Source organism: Copadichromis virginalis, linkage group LG4 (genome assembly GCF_057382275.1).
Source record: "Copadichromis virginalis isolate Kocher_CV1m ecotype Utaka linkage group LG4, C_Virginalis_male_GT1.1, whole genome shotgun sequence".
NCBI classification, from domain to species: domain Eukaryota; kingdom Metazoa; phylum Chordata; class Actinopteri; order Cichliformes; family Cichlidae; genus Copadichromis; species Copadichromis virginalis.
In genome coordinates this window covers 19725356-19744179 of record NC_140621.1, presented here as the reverse complement: position 1 = coordinate 19744179, position 18824 = coordinate 19725356, and the positions used below count along the sequence as shown (strand labels likewise).

Sequence of the window (18824 nt, the reverse complement as noted above, 5' to 3'; positions counted from 1 at the left end):
GCTTGAGAGGGTGAATTTGTCACCGTTATATTATTTGATCCAAACAGTATAGGGCTAAGTGTTTTGCAAGAGGGGAAGTAGTTGAGAAAAATAAAAGGCAAAACTTTTGAAACTGCCATAGGTTGAAAATTAATCATTCTAAGTTATTTTGTGAACTTGGAAAACTAACTAAGATCAACTAAAAATATGAAACTATCTAGAACTAACATTGAAACTAATAAAAAAAACTAAACAAAAACAAAAAAATCTTCAAATAAAAAACAACTCAAAGGGGAAACAAATCTGGGCAGTAAGTTAGACTAAACAGAATTAAAAATAAAAAGTCAAACCAAAATGAAAATGAAAAAAATATTTAAAAATAACAATTCTACTGCTGATCTACTTTACCATGCAACAATCTCTAGACTTTACAGAGCATGGACCTAAAAAATATCCAGTGAGCAGCGCTTCTCTGGGTAAAAATGCTTTATTGATGTCAGACTTCAGAGGAAAATGACCAAACTGCTTTAAGTTGATAGCAAGGCAACAGAAAAACCTACAGCAGAGTATGCAGAAGAGCATCTCTGAACATAAACCTTGAAGCAGATGAAGCAGAAGACCACAGAGGAGCCGCTCCTGTCACCTAAAACAGGAAACTGAGGCTACGATTCACACAGGCTTACCAAAACTGGACAACAGAAGTTTGGAAAAAGGTTGCCTAGTCTGATGAGTTGTGTCGTAACATTTAGATGGTATACTGTCAGAATTTGGCATTAGCCACGAAAACATGAATCCATCCTTCCTTGTAGCAGTGGTTGTGGTGGTGTAAATCTGTGGGGGATATTTTCTGAGGATCAGTTGAAACACCACAGCCTGCTTGCCAGTACTGTTGCTGTCATCTGAAACTGGCTCCTTTAACATGACAATGATTTCACTCTACTCAAATGGTCACCGCATCCCCATTGAGATTTAGAGAAAATCCAAAAAGGTGAATGAAGAGAATTGCATCATGGATGTGAAACAGACAAATGTGCAGCAGCTGTGCAATGCTATCATATCAATATGGACCAATATCTCTGCAGTCCAACCCAGTATTAGCAAGGTGTGCCTAATAGTGTGTATAATGCAGGTTCTGAGAGAGCCACTGTTTTACTTTATTAAACTGATATCCAGTATTTCCATTAAACATGAAATATTTATGATAAAGTTGCTTCTTCCAATGCTTTTACTTAAAACTGCTTGCCTAAAACTGGGATCTAACCAAAGACCACTACCATGGTTCTGACAGTTAAGAATATCCTCATTTTGAGTCACTGCTGTAGACTCACTAGCACGAGTTCAGTTTGACCAGACAGAAAGAAAAGAAAAGAAAGACTGACTACACAGAACTACCAGACTGAGATCAGCAGTCTTTGGTTTAAGCTTTATAAGGATGTTATTCACAGACACATGCTGGTGTGACTACTGAGGATAGCATGGAAAACTGTCATGCTTGCATTCATACAGCATGTAAAAAAATAGGCCTCAAAGTCTCAACCCTGATAAGGTGGTGGTTTAGTTTGAAACTCAACACTTCGTGAAGAGTTCAGATGAACCTTGTGTATACTGTGCTGTAGCTTATACACTAGGTATAGCTAGTTAATGTTACAGGACAGCATATAGGCAGAAGCTGCACATGTCTATCATCTGAGACCATCTTGCCTGGTGTTGCAACTTCAGAGGCAAGAATAGAAAGCCTGACACCAATAAATAAGAAACTCTTAATAATATAAGGAAAAAAGATTGCATTTATGTAAAATAACCTGGAATTTGTGTAAATCTAGTTATAAGTCGCCCAAGAGCCACAGCCACTCTACAACCACGAGTATTAAATATTGCTGGAAAGATTTATCATAAAACAGCTCTGTTAATGGACTGTATGGACTCACTGTGGGTTTATATAGCATGTGATTGGAGTATATGATGCCAGAGAAAACACGGTAGAAATAAACACTATCAGAAGTCTAAAAGGCATAGGAGAAAATGGCTCTGTGATCATATTGACATGGAAATCAAAAATAAAGGTGTTTTAAAAGGCAGTCCTTTCCGGTGGTCTTCTCTTCATAGTGAAGGCTTATAGTGACGTTAATAAAGGTTATCCTGTTTAAAGTAGGAAGTTGAATTGGCTGGTGTTCCTTTACATGGTTCTCACAAATCAAAATAAGGATGACCTGCACCCTCACATGTATCAGTTCCTTTAATTTAAGCTCGTAGAGGAAACGTTCTGAATCAAAATCAGCATGCTGGCAATAAATCATATAGGTGCAACATGACCAGTGAAGTCGGGTAGCAGCGGGCATGCTCGAGTTACACATGTCTAGCTATAGGCCTCACTCACACATGGTAGCATCCTCATTTGTTCACCTAAAAATAGGTCTGGACTACTAGACACATTTTTTCGAAACCCATGGATCTTGGTACCTGATACTGGGACTCAAAGGTCTGTAAATGGTGTTGCTCAAGGATATATAAGAGAGAGGGAAAGGGGATTCGTGGCATTCACTCGAGTCCGCCTAGGTTTTCACTCGCCTCAACTCAGCGCAAAGGTGAGTGCGGGGATGCGGACGAACGCCACACCGACTTCTACACTGGAAGGGGGAAAAGGGGATTCAGACAAGGAGATCCACGTGGACTATAAACTATAGAGAGAATTGGAACAAACATAGCCAACAACTTCATGGACCACAGGATAATTCAATTAGCGCGCAAAGGAGGCCAAAAGATTTCAGAAGAGCGCCGTTTGTGGATGAATATTGTTATTTACATTATCTCTTTTAACGGGATAAAAGAAATGCTATGATAACACACCTAGGGTTATTGGCGCGCTTGACATCACTGGTACTTTGTTTATTTGTGTCAGTGATTCATGTTGCCGTGATTTGGTCTCTCGGTGGAAGCATCATCTATTTCGTGCCATAGCAGCAAAACGCTTTGGGATACACAGTCAGTGCCGTGTTGTGATTAAACATCCGGAGGCGAAGAGCAGCTCTTAAGAGTAGTTGTTTATATTAATCGGGACGGGTAGAGCTGCATGGTAGACTTTGGATTAAGGAAAAGAGTTGATTCGTGACCAACATAAAGTAAAAGGGGGCTTTGCTTTATTGTGGATTAATCCTTGTTTAAGCTTTTGACCACTAATGTCTGATTTGACCCTTCCTGTGTTTTATTTATGATTACTCACATCATATAGTTAGGTTCACTGTAATGTAGTCAAAACAAAATAGGTCAAATTGTCCAGTTAAGTTGGAGAATTGAAAAATGATCTATAATCCAATAGTATGACCACTGCATAGGACTTATAATGACCATACTAATCCAGTTATCTTGTCTTTTTTCCCTCTCTAAGATTAAAAAATGGCCTTTGCTGGTGTCCTCAATGATGCTGAAGTGAAAGCAGCTCTGGATGGCTGCGCAGGTGAGCATTCATTATCATTATTTCATCAGACAGTGAACAAGCTGTTCTAGTTTTTCATTATTCATGTAACTTTGTTGAACATTTTACTGCTATTTGATTCAAAACACCAACAAGTGATGCAACTTGGCTTCAGTCAGAAAGCAGTAAAGTCTCAGTTTCACATTGTGTCGTATAAACAGTCACAGTTATCGTATTGCATCAACAATGAAGTCCTGACTTGTGCTTGCGCAGACTTGCTGGGCGCTAATTGAGTTAAAATGTGTGTTCTAGCTGCTGACTCCTTCGACTACAAGAAGTTCTTCAAGGCCAGCGGCCTGGCTGCAAAAACTGCCGATGATGTGAAGAACGCCTTCAAAATCATTGACCAGGACAACAGCGGCTTCATTGAGGAGGATGAGCTGAAGTAAGTAATTCCAGCAGTTCACACTTAATGCTGGCATCTCATACTTGCAAGCCTAAGTGGTCCAGAGTATTCACGATCTTATCAGTGTGATTTGTGTCATTTATTTATAGACTTGGGCTTTAGTCTACAAGCCAAATAATATAGTAACTATTGCTAAGGAAGCCCCCAAAAAGAAGCTGTTGATGACTTTCTTATGGATCATTTGGTTGACACATCAATTTAAGTCTTAAAATCTCACACATGAAAACATAGAAAACCAAAGGGTTCACAAGAAAATAATAAATAATAACTGCTGCTTTTTATTGTCCACACGCCAGGCTGTTCCTGCAGAACTTCTCTGCTAGTGCCAGAGCACTCACTGACAAGGAGACCAAGGCTTTCCTCTCCGCTGGTGACAGTGATGGTGATGGCAAGATCGGAATTGATGGTGAGGGTTCTTTGTGGAGCATGGTGCACTTTCCTACAGATCTTTCAGTTTAGCAGAACACATCATATATATGAAGTGTTACCCGCAGAGCCTACATGAATCAGATGTTAGAAACAAGCTTAATTTTTTTAACATCCATTGACATACCCTTAGTCAGAGAATGGCTCCTGTCAGTTTAAACTATACCACTAACCTGAATCCACTTTGTTCCCAATACTAATGGCAGTTCTATTCTACTTTCACAGAGTTTGCTGCCCTTGTAAAGGCATAAATTTCCATTGACCAAGATCCATTTCTTTTCATGGAACTGTGAACTCCTTGCAAGATTCACTAATCATCAGCTGAAAGAATATTTTTTATACCTTATTTATGAGTTGCCTGTGGACTGTTTCTCAACATGGAGCACATATTTTACTGATACCGTTATTCAGATGTGTTAAATGTTCTGAAAAAATGACTTGTGCAAACTGTACAACATCATCTGCACTTTTTGAGGAAGAGTGAAAAACCAGGAATAAATACTCTTTTGGTGTAAAGTCATCTCGTTCAGGTCAGTCGTTTTTTGCATGGTCAACCAAAACCCTCTCTATTCACACAGACGTAGCTATGCCAACACAATGGTTTGAGGAAGTGGCCGTTTCAAATTAGTTGTTGATTTGCCAGGGTGTTTGAATACTCCAGAGGTGTTGAGTGACGGTCTAAACAACATGCCCAGCACTTGTTTGGATAATTGGTTAATGAGATAGTGGAGTGTGGCTGGACTCTGGCCATGGACTGGGAAATGCTGTGGGAATGGGCCCATGGGGCTTTGCTCACATGCTTCTGGGATCTTAGGGAGGTTTGTAATGGATAGCTGCCACGCTGTCTCTTCCAAGGTCTCCTCCTCCACCAACTGCTGCATAGTCAATTAAATGATGTGCTGTGGCAACAGGAGTTCTATTAACAGTCACTGTTGCATCAGCAGGAACTTTTAACACACTGAACCCACTGTACAGTTGCACATCTACATCAGCCGAAGGTCTTTAATACATTATTTAACTTCTATCAGCACCTGGTGTGTACCTCATTTTGAGGAAGAAAATATTCTATATGCATAAGCCTGGAATGGAATTTTGAACAGCTCAGTTTCCATATTAAAGTCAAATTACGATCCCAATGTAAGCTAAGAATTCAGCATTATGTAAACCTCAAGCCTATCAGATGACGCCATAAGGTTATTATTGTCTAACAGCAGGGGAATCAGAAATAGTCTGAGTGATAGCAGTCTGCCGTTTCCTCACAATTGCCAGGCTTGCGCCACAGAACTTTGCTGCCTCCTACAGGTCAAACACATTCTTTCAGCAAGAGTAGCTGACTGTGATTATCTTTTTTTTTGCCCATTTTGATTTTTAATGCTTTGTCTAAAAGCATGAGCATGCCCTTGTGCCTTTAGGGGTTTAGAATATCTATCGTAATCACACATGGCAGATGGAATTTTTAAGGAAAACTTAAGAATATTTCTAAAGTCAGAGAGTCCCCTTGAATTAATTTGGTTATTTAATAAATCTTTTTACAAATATTTGGAACAAAAAGGACTTGACAGTAAAACCGGGCGTGGCTGATATTTGGAATTCGTATGCGGCACAAGTAAGACGGGTTTTTAAAAAGTATTTAGCAATGTGCTAGGCAGGCAGACTATCTGTGCGAATCTGAAAGGAGTGAAATACATATATATCTTACGAAGTACCCTTCATTGTTCCAGCTAAGAAATCAAAACCACAATTTCCCTCAAAGTCGCCAAATATATTTCACATACTGTTGCAGTGAATAGTCCACGCCTTCTAAATCGTCAAAAAGAGGAGAAACAACCAGTTAGTACAACTTACGCCAGCTCTAATGCATGCATGCTCAGTCCCCCGCCCCCGCCCGCAGCACTTCCAATTCGTCCTCCTCAGCAGTGCTGGGGCCTATTCTTAGCTTTGAGTGGACATGAAAGACTTCTTCAAACGCACCTTTTAAGCGTCTTCATTTGTGAAACTTAAAATAGACGGCTCTCTGGCTAAGGGGACGCATTTTCGCATCCCCCTTCTCGGTCTCAGTTATCTTATGCTTCAGATTTCGATGGCGTGATCATATAAAAGCTCACCCGGAGCGCCGTGATGGTCACTGCAGTCGACTCGGGTCTTGTCTGTGTCATTCCTAGCCTACAAAGCAAAGACACAAGAGGTGAGTTTGAATGGAAAGGAGAAGGGAAACCCGGGAGCCACATCATCACCTGGCATCTTTGAGAAAACACTACATTTATTTATTTTTTAAATTTATTGTTAATTACGCTTTAAATCGGGACTCCTTACTGCGAGGCAGCATCAGAAGAAGGAGATGAGTTTTGCGCTTTCTTGCCGGAGCGTCATCATCGTTGGCCACATGGATTACTGATCAGACGTACTCGCATCTTTAGAGTTGCAGCTTCAGAAAGAGGCGCAATGAATAATTTGCCCTTTCATATTTGGAGTGGCTCAGATTATTTTTGGCAAGAAGCAAACTTACAGATGTGTGATTCTTCAGATGCTGCCAATGTTCTAAAAGATAATAATATTATTAATAATAATAAAATAATAATAATAACCTGGGATGGTCACCTATGGACATTAAGCCCAACTTTAAAAGCTTAATAATGGATTTTATTTTTATTTTCCCAGTTCACAATGGCATTCGGAGGTGTACTAGTTGAGGCTAACATCAAAGCAGCCCTGGATGCGTGCAAAGGTGATTCCCTCATCTGCGATCACAACTCACCTTCTTTTTTGTTCAGCTGCGCTTGCTTTGTGCGAATTTCAGTAACAACCTGCGCTACTTTCAGACGGCGGCACATTCGACCACAAGAAGTTCTTCAAGTCCTGCGGCCTTCATGACAAGTCCGCAGATGACATCAAGAAGGCCTTCGCCATCATTGACCAGGACAAGAGCGGTTTCATTGAGGAGGACGAGCTTAAGTAAGAAAGTTCATACAAAAGGCGTTGTTAGGGTTTTGCTGTTGTTGTTGATTTGACCTTGGATGCATCATAATGAGTGGCAGGAGGCTGTAAGCACAAAACCATTCAGCCACTAACAGTAGACTACAGTAAGCTATGTGTAGCCATATTTAACCCATGCACTGGTTTTATATAACCAGAATGATATATTTCGGTTAGGTATGGGTCGTTTTTTTTGAATGAATATTTTGCTTTGATTTTATTTATTTAGCTAAAGAAAACAGCTTTTTTATGCCTTAGTTGACTTGTATCCAAACTGTACTCTCTGCAGTCAGATTGCATGTCTTAGCCAATGAGAACTTGGGTCTGTGAACTCACTGCTCACCTCTGTCTGCAGGCTGTTCCTCCAGAACTTCAAGTCAGGTGCACGCGTCCTGAACGACGCCGAGACCAAGGCTTTCCTCGGTGCCGGTGACACCGACGGTGACGGCAAGATTGGCGCTGATGGTATAAAAAATAAATTTAAAAAAATTCACGTGCACCACAGTGAAATTCCTCTTTGGATGTTTTGTTTTTCCTGCTAACGGATATGTCACAGGTGTTTTTCCTTCTGTCTTTTTGCAGAGTTCGTTGTCATGGTTAAGACAAATGATGGTGCCAAGTGATGGATGGAACAACAATGACCACAGCGAACTCCATCTCGTCACCCTAATTTTTATACATTTGCTTAAAAGACGTTTTCTTCTATGCAACACCTGTCCAAAATGATGAAAATGCCGCTCGGTTGTGTTCATGTCTTAAATACGAATTTTGCTTATTGTAAAATCTTTGATGATGCTCTTTCCAGGAACGATCGATCAAAAAGAATAAATATTCCTTTGCTACGGTGTTATTGTTTCCTCTTCCCATTATTATTATTATATATCCAGTGGCGGTCCTAGCCTGTTTGGCGCCCTGGCGAACACTCCCTCTGCCCCCCCCCCCCCCCACCCACCCACCCACCCAACACACACACATATGAAGAGAGAGAGAGAGTATGCATAGTATGCAAACGGCTACCAAACAGCCATCATAATTTGTCATACAATGAGAACACAAATCAACAACTGACAATGACTAATTAATATTAAAATCTGTAACATAATGTATTGTTTGGAGTTTAGTCTGTTACTGTTACTATTTTTTACCATTTCTTCTTGGAGCAACTGTAACCCACATAATTTCCTTAGGGATTAATAAAGGCGGCCTACATGGACGAAGTGAAGAATCTGGCATCATGGTGCCAGGACAACCACCTTCTATCCCCAAGCCATCCGGGCCCTAAACACACACACACCCACCCTCTCACATCATCTATAATTGACTGAGACAGGACTCTCTTCCAGACACTCTTAAATCCAGGCACAATGTACATTTCAAATTCCTTTAATTTTAAATATGTTTATATTGTCTATTCTGTAAAATAGTCAGATGTCTATTCATATTAATGTACAGAATTCACCTGCTTGCTGCTACTACTGCACATTCACCCAATGTATATACTATATATATATATAAGGTTCTTCCTCTAAGTAACGGATGACCTGCCATTATCCAATGACACATCTGCTTACCTGTATCTTTTGCTCGTTTCTCCTCCTCCTCTTTTCTCTTTTTCTAAACTGAGCACCTGATGGCTTTGAACTTTTCTTGTCCATCTTCCATCGGTTTTAATTTTGCACTCCAGTATGAACACCCATCCCCCAACCCGAGGATCACCACAACATAATCTAATAGACCTACACCTTAGTTCACAGATTCACTTTGTCTAAGGTGTATTTCTGGGATTTCGCACAACCCAGAATTCAAGTCATGAATACATGATGGGCTTGGATTTACATCATTATGAATGAAATGTGCTCTATTTGGAAGCAGCCGGCCCCCCACCCCTTTCGGCAGGTTGTGTGTGAGACTTTAAATCATCAAACTGTAAATTATAAATTTTAAATTGTTATTGATCCCTTTACCCCTGGTCCTAAAGTGTATATTTATTTTCTTACTCTTCTTATATTTATTGTTTGTTTACTTGCACTGCTGTAACTGGAGCCTCGTTTCTCTATATACTGGACTGTATGTAGCGGAGATGACAATAAAGTTTACTTTGACTTCAGCAGCGAGCAGGCGCATCGAGGGCTCTCGCGCTCACTTTTCGTGTATAGAATTTCGAAAAAACATCGTTGCAAATTATAAATTTGTATTATAATGGCTGGTGTTTTCGTGTTTGTTGGTTTGTTTTTATTTTGTTTTATTTTGCAAGCTGGTTATTAGATGCTGCTCCAGCCAGCCAGAGAATCCCCCGCCGCCCCGCTCCTCCACCCTCTGCCGCAAGCAGCAGGCGCCCTTACTCCCAGCAAATGGACGATAGAAAACCGATCGGTGCCTATGCCATTCCCAATATGCGCTGGCTGATGTCGGGGCAGCATGAGTACGAGCAATGTTTTTTTTTTTTTTTGCCGATGCCCGTGATGCCGCCCCGGGCAACCGCCGTGTCGCCCGTATCTAAAACCGCTACTGTATATGTCCGTGAGTAAAACACGTACTGCACACACAGCGAGCACACAAGTGCAGCCTATGTAGTGTTCACAGTTCATGTAGTTCCACCCTACTGCCGCTAGATGGGATACGTTCTTTTTCAGCAACCTAAGCCAAAGCATTTAAAAAAGTGGGGTTGGGGCGGCAACATAGCAACAACTACAGTTGCAGTGCTGTAGTATTTACTGGCTACTTTTATTTACACATTTTAGAAAGTGAAATTGTACTACATAAATATATTTCAGTTATATATCAATTAAAGGAAATATTGGCTTAATGCAATGAAACGTACATTGAACTTTTGATTTGTTCTTAATTGGAGAATAGCATCGTTTAAAACGAATACCGACTGACGTTGTTTTCATTGTTTAGCCGACATTTTGCATTGCATTTTTTCCTCTTTTTCTTGTAGTTTCGTAAACTTTCATTGCGTAAGAACCGCCCAAGGGGCAGTAGGATGTTAAAGAAATTACTGTTAGCTCACAGGACTAATGTCCTTGGTTCGAATCCACCCTTCGGCTGGAGCCTTTCTGCAAATTAACGTTTTTTTTTGGCTATATTTAATGAGTGCGTGAATGTGAGTAGCCTATAAATGTTTGTTTGTGACTCTGTGTTAGCTCCGCGAAAGAATATTAGAAAATGTAAATAAATAAATAATTGCCCAGTAACTGTAGAGTCTGCCAGGTATCAGTACGACGTATGACATCATGTACCGGGTGCTGATAAAATCGCACCACTGCTTTTAATCCGGTGTCCCGAGTCTCGTTTTCACACACAGTGGATGATTAAGTTTCTCTTTACCTTTTCTGTGCTTCACTAGAACCTAACTGCAGACAGTCGGACATCACTTGTTGAGAGGAGAAGGCCCCATTAATAAGTTGGCAACTGGATTAGGTGGCTGACGGTGACAAACCGTCGGAGGTAAGCTTTTAGGATGCTGCTAAAGAAGTGAATAAGAGCCACTGAGCGCATGCTGTGTATAAACTTTGTTCACCACGCATTTAAAATAATATAATAAAAACACTAAGACTTCCCGTGCATTATACGACACACGGGAACACAATATGTTACACAGAGAATCACTACCTGCCCATCCTGATGTAATCAACATCTTTCATTTGCCACACATGAAAAATCTACCAAATCAACCTTTCCATCTCAGTTTTTATTCATTTATTTGATAAAAAAAAGAAGGTCTGAACAAATAAAAGTCTGATCATTTTTGTGCACATGTTGGGAATGCGACGCTCTCCACTGAAAATGTTTTTCTTTGGGTTTGGAAGAAGGTGGTGGGGGAGGGAGTACTTTGTCATACCAAACACAGTACACGGGCCACAAATTTGACAGCAGTTTCACACCCTCGTGCTTTTAAATAATGTTTAAATGCGATCTTTACGCACATGTCGCGATACCTCTCCAGTGCAACTTTACCTGCTGTTCGCGTTTGCCAGCTGATGCGCGAGGGAGCGCATCCCTGCCAAGATTCGCCCCGTGCTTCAAGCACGCGTACGTTAAGAATCCGACTTCAACGTGAAAAGTGACCTCGAGGTATTGTGACCGTTTGGCTAGAATTAAGAATGAGGCTCGGTGTCGGGTTGCAAAGGTCTTGGGAATAATCGGGAAAAGCCGGATACTGTTTTGTATGATGTAATAGTTAGCACTCAGGGTTGTGGATCCAGGGATTTGACTTCAACTCTCCGTGGGATCTTCGATTAATTTGTCGTTTGGAGTTTTAACTGATGCTTTTCTGTCCACGTTGATAGCTTTGAAATTGTAAGTGTTCATCTCCAAACCACCCAGGTGCTGGTTGCTACATCTGTACAACTTCACCTCCCCCTTATCTCATGGAGAGATATAACCTTCTTTTCCGTGTCCTGCTGCAGTGACCAATCTCCCAGGGATGTGCTTAATGACCCTTGCATTAGTCTGTGTGTCAGACCAGGACACAAACGTCCTCGGAAAGGCAAGCCGACCTGGTCGTTTTGCAACTGGACAAATCGTACAGGAAACAAAATCCAATGTGCTGCTCTGACTTTGAGCAAATCACAAAAAATAAACTCTTAAACTGTAATTGATATGAAACTAGTGCTTACCGCTGTTGTGTTTTTTGTTTGTTTTTTCTTATAAATGAAGCACTGCACATTATGCATCACCAGGGGCGCAGCAAATAACTCTGGGCAAGGTGTATTAACTGTCTCTGTGGACCCCCTTCCTTTCCTCATTACAGATCTTTTTTTTTAAGCAAATTATTGTGTATACTGTATATAGCAATCTGTACTGACCATTAATGTTGCCGGTAATAAGCTGCTTCTATAACCCTAACCCTTCTTCCTGTGAAGCAGAAGACAGTCTGACAATAAAAACACTGAACCTACAACGCTGTGTGTGGGTCTTTTATCGTGTCACACAGATTTTTTAAAATTCCTTGTCTCAAGCCGCTCACTTCCAGCGATCAGCATTTTTTAGTAATTCCAGAATCCCGATTGGCTCTTAGCGCCTACCTCGGCTTTCTCAGGGGCAATTCCAAAGCTCTGGAATTGTCTCCCTCATCAGAGTAGGTCATCTACCTCACTTACATTATTTAAATCCCAGCAGAAAACATGGCTCTCCTCATCAACTTTTTCAAGTTCAGACTAATTTTAACTAATTTTCCCCTACGTGTCTTTTTTATTATTAATATTTGTTATCATTATTGTTTTATGTCACAATTTCATTTGCATAATTTTATTACTAGATTATTTTTAGGCCTCTGTCAGTGCGCCCCAGGGTGGCTGTGGCTACAATGTAGCTTGCCATCACCAGTGTGTGAATGTGTGTGTGAATGGGTGGATGACTGGATGTGTAAAGCGCTTTGGGGTCCTTAGGGACTAGTAAAGCGCTATACAAATACAGGCCATTTACCATTTACCATTTTTAAGTTTATGTTTTTCATTTTTATTTAAGTACTTATTTATTGATACTACTGAAGCATTTATGTGCAGTGCTTGTGCACTCTCAATTTAAATAGCCTTTTGGCTGACTCGGCATGCTGAAGATAACTTGGTAATGTTTTCTCCTCCATATCTTGGTTGCTTTTTGGTTATACCTGCTTTTTCTACACCCTTGTTGGCCAGTCTCCAAAAAATTGTTCCTCTCTACTGATTAGTGAGGTGTTTGGGCAAAACATTTTCTGCTTGCCCTCAGTTTTTCAACCATGTTCCTCTGTGCCCATCCTCCCCATTACCCTCAGAGCAACCTTCATTTTCCTCCCTCTCTTCACTTCCCTGAGCCATTATCTCATCTTATCGCTCACTATCTGCTACAAAGGCAGACCTCCAGAAGAATAAAGTATATAGGACTGATATTTACCCATTAACCTGCTTACAGCCTCGTGCTGTCATACTGTTTTCAGCCTGTTTGGTACTAAAGTACATGAGAGGTTGAGCCAGATCATCAGGGCATACCATACTATCTTGGTAATCATGAATGGTTAAACAAGTGTCTAAACATGTTTATGTTTACAAAACAGCAATACTAAAATTGCAGTACCTTGGTATGGATGTCAATACAAATGAATGCTTGGAATAACTTTTAGTTGCCACCATGTGAGCTCATGTTGTGTTATGTCATTTGGAAAGGGATGTGCTGCTGCTGCTTCTATGGCTGTTTCTGAAAGACTCATGCATTTGGTGTTAAGTTGTGCTGGGTCATTCTGATATAGGGTCACATCTGACATTGGCTCACTGTCTTTAGTAGCTGCTGACAGCTAAATCATTCTTAATCTGATAGTTGTGCCCTGCTCACATTTCTTTTAAAGATATGTGTTAACAGCCGACTTCCCACAGTTTGTTTTACTTCATTTCTTTCTTTCTTTTTTTTAGAAATAATATTTTTTAAGACAAATACAACTCTTTTTATGGCTTGCATGGGTCACTCCTGTCATTGGGCCCCTGATTATTACGCCCCTGTGCCTACATTGTCGCGGGATAGTGGCAGAAGGGGGATGACTGCCCGTCCCTTAATGAGCACAGTTGACAAAGCAGTTCAGAGACACTGTACCGGCGTCCCTGACATTCACTTCTGAGCATGTGTTTCAGGTCGCTTTAGATATTACTGGAGATGATGTGAGCCCCATTTAGCATGACCCCATGAGGCATACATGTGGACAGACTGCAGAGCATCATCTGCAGAGCAAGTTCAGGTGTTGATCTCTGAAATCATCTTTTCCGTGAAATCTTATTTTGTTTTAAACAAGCTAAGATGACATACGAAAAGACATGCGCAAGACTACAGCAAAACAGACTTTTAACGTTGGGATTCCCATACTTACTCAGATGTCATAAAAAGAGCATATTTTCAGAGGAGTACGGTGGTTGGGGAGTGCTGCAAGTAAAAGGATACGTGCATGAGAGGGTGGGATGGGGACCCTCTCAGAAACAGCAGGATAAGGAGAAAAGCAGCATTTACTGTATAATCCCGGAGGTTAGAGGAGGGACGCTGGGATAAAAGGAGGGAGTGGAGGATGGGAGGAAGAAAGCGCTCTTAAATTAATATGCTATTTACGAGGGCGTTACAGACGTTCACGTTCCGGTCTCTCTGCGCCTGGGCGTTATAAGTAGTAAAGGTTAATTAGTTAGCCGAGAAACTGGATCAGGGGCGGGCAGTTAGAATTTGATCCATAGACGGGTAACCCAAGCAATCCCCATTGTCACGGCAATCAGACCTATATAAATCCGTCTTAACGGACACCAGCCACCACATAACCTCATCTCTCTGCTGGATCGTCTACCTGGGAGAGAACCCCCTTAACACGGTGAGTTGCTGCGCCAAGTCGGGCAGGAAGTTAACTGCTTTTAGAAAAACTGAAAAGTTTTGTGTGAGATAATTTTTTTTAATTTTTGTGTGGTCGCCTAGTTGAGTGACAGGGCAAATAATTGCGTCCGTAAAAGTTGTGACTGACTCTCGCCGTAGGTGGCGGGGAAACAAGGGCAAAGCGAGAAGCGAAACGTTCATTTGATCATTTTTAATTTGTGGTAGGCTGCTTGAGTGGCTTAAAAAGGTCGCAAAGAGAAAACCTATCGCAGTTTTACGGGCTTTTTTTTTTTTTTTTTTACAACTCTTTAAGATCGAAGTCTTTCATTGTGTAAGGATGCTGTTCCGTTAACTCCATGCCGTACTTTTCAGTAACTTCTCCGTAACAGTGTTTCCACTTGGGCATCTTTTGCCAGTCTGTCTGTCAGTCAGTGTCAGCTTAGAAGGTTTGTACTGCACCTGGCTTAATCTTAATAATTCACCATGGCTGTTCCTCCTGCAGGAATAAAATGTCGCTCTCATCTATCCTTTCTGCTGATGCCATCGACAGTGCTATCAAGGACTGCCAAGGTATCGTTTTCCACCAATATGTTTACAGTATGGAGATTTTCTCCCCCTGATATATTTACATTTAAAAGCACACACACATAAAAACATAAACAGAATACAAGGACACACATATATATTTATATGTGCAAGTAACTATGTGTAAAGCCCATAAATGGAAGACATAAAAAGTCTTGACATAAATGCACAGAAAATATATAAAATATAAAAGGTAAAGATCCCAGTAACTGGCCTCCCAGCGTCCAAAAAATAAAATAAAGATACAACATTTGAAACGGTGATTTTCTTCATGATGTGTACCCTAAATAAGAAGATTACGTGTTTTATATCATACTTAATAATACCTTGTTGGTTGTATGTTATCATGTGTCTGTAATTTAAAGTCACATAAATAGTCTGAGGCTTTGCAGGTATTATAACAACTTTGCTTTAATACCAGTTTATTGAAAAATACCTGACATTACTCATTCATATATTAGTATTTACCTGTTTAAGTCAGTTTAATGAATGGAATGCAGACTTTGGAGTCATCCACCAAACTCACTGTGATTTATTTCTCCAGCTCCAGACTCCTTCTGTGCTAAGAAGTTTTTCCAGATATGTGGCCTCACCAAGAAGAGCCCTCAGGATATAAAGAAGGTTTTTGGGATTCTGGACAACGATGCCAGTGGCTTCATCGAGGAAGAAGAGCTCAAGTGAGTGAGAAGAGAGTTCATAAACTTTTCCCCCCCCTTTAGTGCAGACAGGATTTAACAGAAGAAGCAGTTCAACTGGCTTCCTTAAAGCAAAATCAAATTCATGTGCACTTATTCTTTTAGAGATATGAGAGATTTAGAGAAGAGGATGCGCCTCAGCATTAATCTATCAGACTTTGGAAGGCTGACGTGAAAGCTGGAAGAGCAATTTATAATATTCTGGGAAATATATTCAAGTTGAACAATGCAGCACAGCAGTCACATATTTTTACCAACCCTCAGTAAAAGACAGACGCAAAAAGCAAGCCTAAAGCACAACGAGACAATGTTAATATAAGGTAGGTCTTAAAGTGTGGGTGCTGTGGCTGCAGGATACCACACAGAGCAGCATCTAAGACTGACGACTGAAGCCAGTGTGATAGGCCTACGCTTGCATTAAAATTAGCAACATTTTCACTTACTTTGCCTTTTATCCACTTGTCATTGAGGAGTGACTCTACCTTTGGATCGTGTTTGTCCCTGTTTGTGCCTACCAGGTTTTTCCTCCAGAGGTTTTGTCCCGGGGCTCGTGTTCTGACAGATAAGGAGACCAAGGCTTTCCTGAGTGCTGCTGATGATGATAGCGACGGTATGATTGGAGCAGATGGTGAGGCAATTCATACCTATTTGACATATAATTCCTGAATTTGCATGCTTGCACACAGTTTTTCTAGAACATTTGTGATTTTAGGTTTATAACTGGCTATACACTCGAGTCAGTTGCAAGCTGTTAACTTTGATATTACAACTGTGCCATCAAACTGTTTCTCTCTTCTGGTATAAGATTGCCATAGTTGCTGCACGGAAAATAATATTTTAATATATATATAAATAATATTTTTGTTACACTGAGCTACATCTTACTGATCCATGTTTTTCCTCAACAGAGTTCCAAGCCATGGTCTTGTCCTAAGCAGCTGGATTCCATGACTCCATCTAGATTTTTCCTCCTGCCATCCTTATCCAACTGCTTCAGGGGCTTTTACTGTAGTCAACCTTTGTCCCGCTAGTTAGATGAAGCCTGAATGGTCCAAAGATATCTATGTTCTTCTCTTATTTTTAAGTAGCTTTCTTCTAGATAGAGTCTAAAGCTGTATTGTTCAAATAAATGTGCAAATTAACAAATTACAGAGAAAAATAAAAGAATAAATCCAGGTCATGCATTTCTTTTCATTATTTATAAACAAGTGCAGATCTCAGTGTGTTTCAGTATGTCCTCTGCTTTGGGATGTCACAGTGCAGATTTGCAAGAACAGCAGTTCAAGCACTGAAATATTTTACATGCACAAGAAGAGCTCTAATTAACTCTTATTGTATGGGGATTTATACTGCATATACACATACCTGTATGGACACAACACACGTAAACACCCACTTACAATATTTCATTTACAGTTTGGAGGTGCCCTTTAAATCTTTACTTACCCTGATCACAGCAGTAAATGAGACAGACAGTGTCAGTGTCAGGTATATGAGAACTGACACAAACACTGTATGTACAGTACCACTGTAGTTTTGTGTGTGTGTGTGTGTGTGTGTGTGTGTCACAGAGAGAGAGAGTTTTAGAACCATAGAGCTAACACAGGGAGAAACCAGAAGAGGTGTCCTTGATGACCACCTGAGTGTCACCGTGGTTGGATTGGGTGACACCTGACCTCAGCTTTGCAAATAAACCCAGCTACACCTTGGTGCTGCTCAGGCTAGGCAAACAAAACACTGCACATGCTGCACATAATATGCGATACATCAGCTAAAATCAAGAGATTAGACACAGATAGCAAGAAAACAACCAGTTTTAAATAAGCACAGAAATTTGCTAAACAAATTAATTGGTGCACGTTCATTTGAAGCCAATGGGTAATGAGAATAGTCACTTTAGATGTGGGACAACCTGCCAAGCTCTCAGACAGAACTCTGGCCACCTTACAACCATCATCACAACCCCTACACCCTGAAGACTTTAAATAGCACACTGATTTTTCATTCTCTGCACTTATAGGATTTGGGGGATTAAAACTAACAGCCACCTCACTATTCTCCGGCCCGCTAGCGGCGCCAAAATACAGAGTAGCAATTTTTTTTCAGGGCTTCCGCATTAGTATCATTTTAATTATGTGTATATTACAGGAGGAACCTGACTATTAGAGCAGACACCTGCCACTCCGAACCACAGTATGGGGCCTACTCTGGCATTAGCTTGATGTCACAGTCACAAATGTAGTCGTGCAGTCACACATTTAGATGCTTGATTCACAGGTTTTTTTGGGACGAAATGCTTTTTATTCCTTCTTTCTCTACTGGACTCATACAGACCTGTTCTTCTAAAGTCAGGGACACTTACAGTTTAATAGGAATAAACACAGTATCAGAATAAACCAATAAAGGCCATGCAACTTAAAACTACACTTGCAAGACCAATCAGTACAGAGCAGAGAAGAAAAAAACATAACGAGATAAACAAAATAGTTAAGTCCAGAATTAAATGTGATAATCTGCAGTACTTTTTGGCATATGTGTAGTACAAAAAGGTAAAGGTGTGCTAAAGGGAAACATTTGAAGGTTAGACTGATACACATGAAGGAAATAAGAAATCAACCACTGGATTCAATTCAGTTTTATACAGCTTTGTTTGTATACTGTCAACTCGCGACTGTAGCCTCATGAATGATGTACGGTAAAAACACTACAATATTAGAAAGAAACACCAACAACCACATTAAGAAGCCCTTGGCAACAGTAGTAAGGAAAAACCCCCTTTTAACAGGAAGAATGCAATGACTGGTTGGGGATGAGGGAAAAGAGAAGAGAGCAGAGAGAGACAGGATAAAAGTGAGAACGAGCCAGATGTTAATAATAAACTAATGAAAGCAGTAATGGTGCATAAACACACAGGGAGTGAAAACAGATGAGTAAAGAAGAAATGTCCAACCCATTCTAAGAAGCCCCC

At 40.5% G+C, this 18824-nt stretch overlaps 3 protein-coding genes across 4 annotated transcripts; all 3 read left to right on the top strand.

Annotated features, from left to right (window-relative positions):
* The first annotated feature begins 2478 nt into the window (after nt 1-2478).
* LOC146711279 (parvalbumin alpha-like) lies at nt 2479-4803 on the top strand. The gene is made up of 5 exons (XM_085454077.1): nt 2479-2564; nt 3365-3433; nt 3704-3836; nt 4154-4263; nt 4509-4803. The coding sequence occupies exons 2-5, from the start codon at nt 3373-3375 to the stop codon at nt 4532-4534; spliced, it is 330 nt and encodes a 109-aa protein (XP_085310203.1). The 5' UTR covers nt 2479-2564; nt 3365-3372; the 3' UTR covers nt 4535-4803.
* Nucleotides 4804-6383: 1580 nt separating this feature from the next.
* On the top strand, nt 6384-8103 carry LOC146711278 (parvalbumin beta-like). The gene is made up of 5 exons (XM_085454076.1): nt 6384-6468; nt 6942-7008; nt 7103-7235; nt 7612-7721; nt 7839-8103. The coding sequence occupies exons 2-5, from the start codon at nt 6948-6950 to the stop codon at nt 7877-7879; spliced, it is 345 nt and encodes a 114-aa protein (XP_085310202.1). The 5' UTR covers nt 6384-6468; nt 6942-6947; the 3' UTR covers nt 7880-8103.
* Nucleotides 8104-10626: 2523 nt separating this feature from the next.
* pvalb8 (parvalbumin 8) lies at nt 10627-17031 on the top strand. 2 transcript variants are annotated; one of them, XM_085455415.1, is made up of 5 exons: nt 10627-10706; nt 15079-15146; nt 15706-15838; nt 16375-16484; nt 16765-17031. In XM_085455415.1, the coding sequence occupies exons 2-5, from the start codon at nt 15086-15088 to the stop codon at nt 16788-16790; spliced, it is 330 nt and encodes a 109-aa protein (XP_085311541.1). In that variant the 5' UTR covers nt 10627-10706; nt 15079-15085; the 3' UTR covers nt 16791-17031. The 2 variants fall into 2 exon arrangements, with proteins under 2 accessions (XP_085311541.1, XP_085311540.1); XM_085455414.1 differs by lacking the exon at nt 10627-10706 and adding an exon at nt 14250-14577.
* The last annotated feature ends 1793 nt before the right edge of the window (nt 17032-18824 follow it).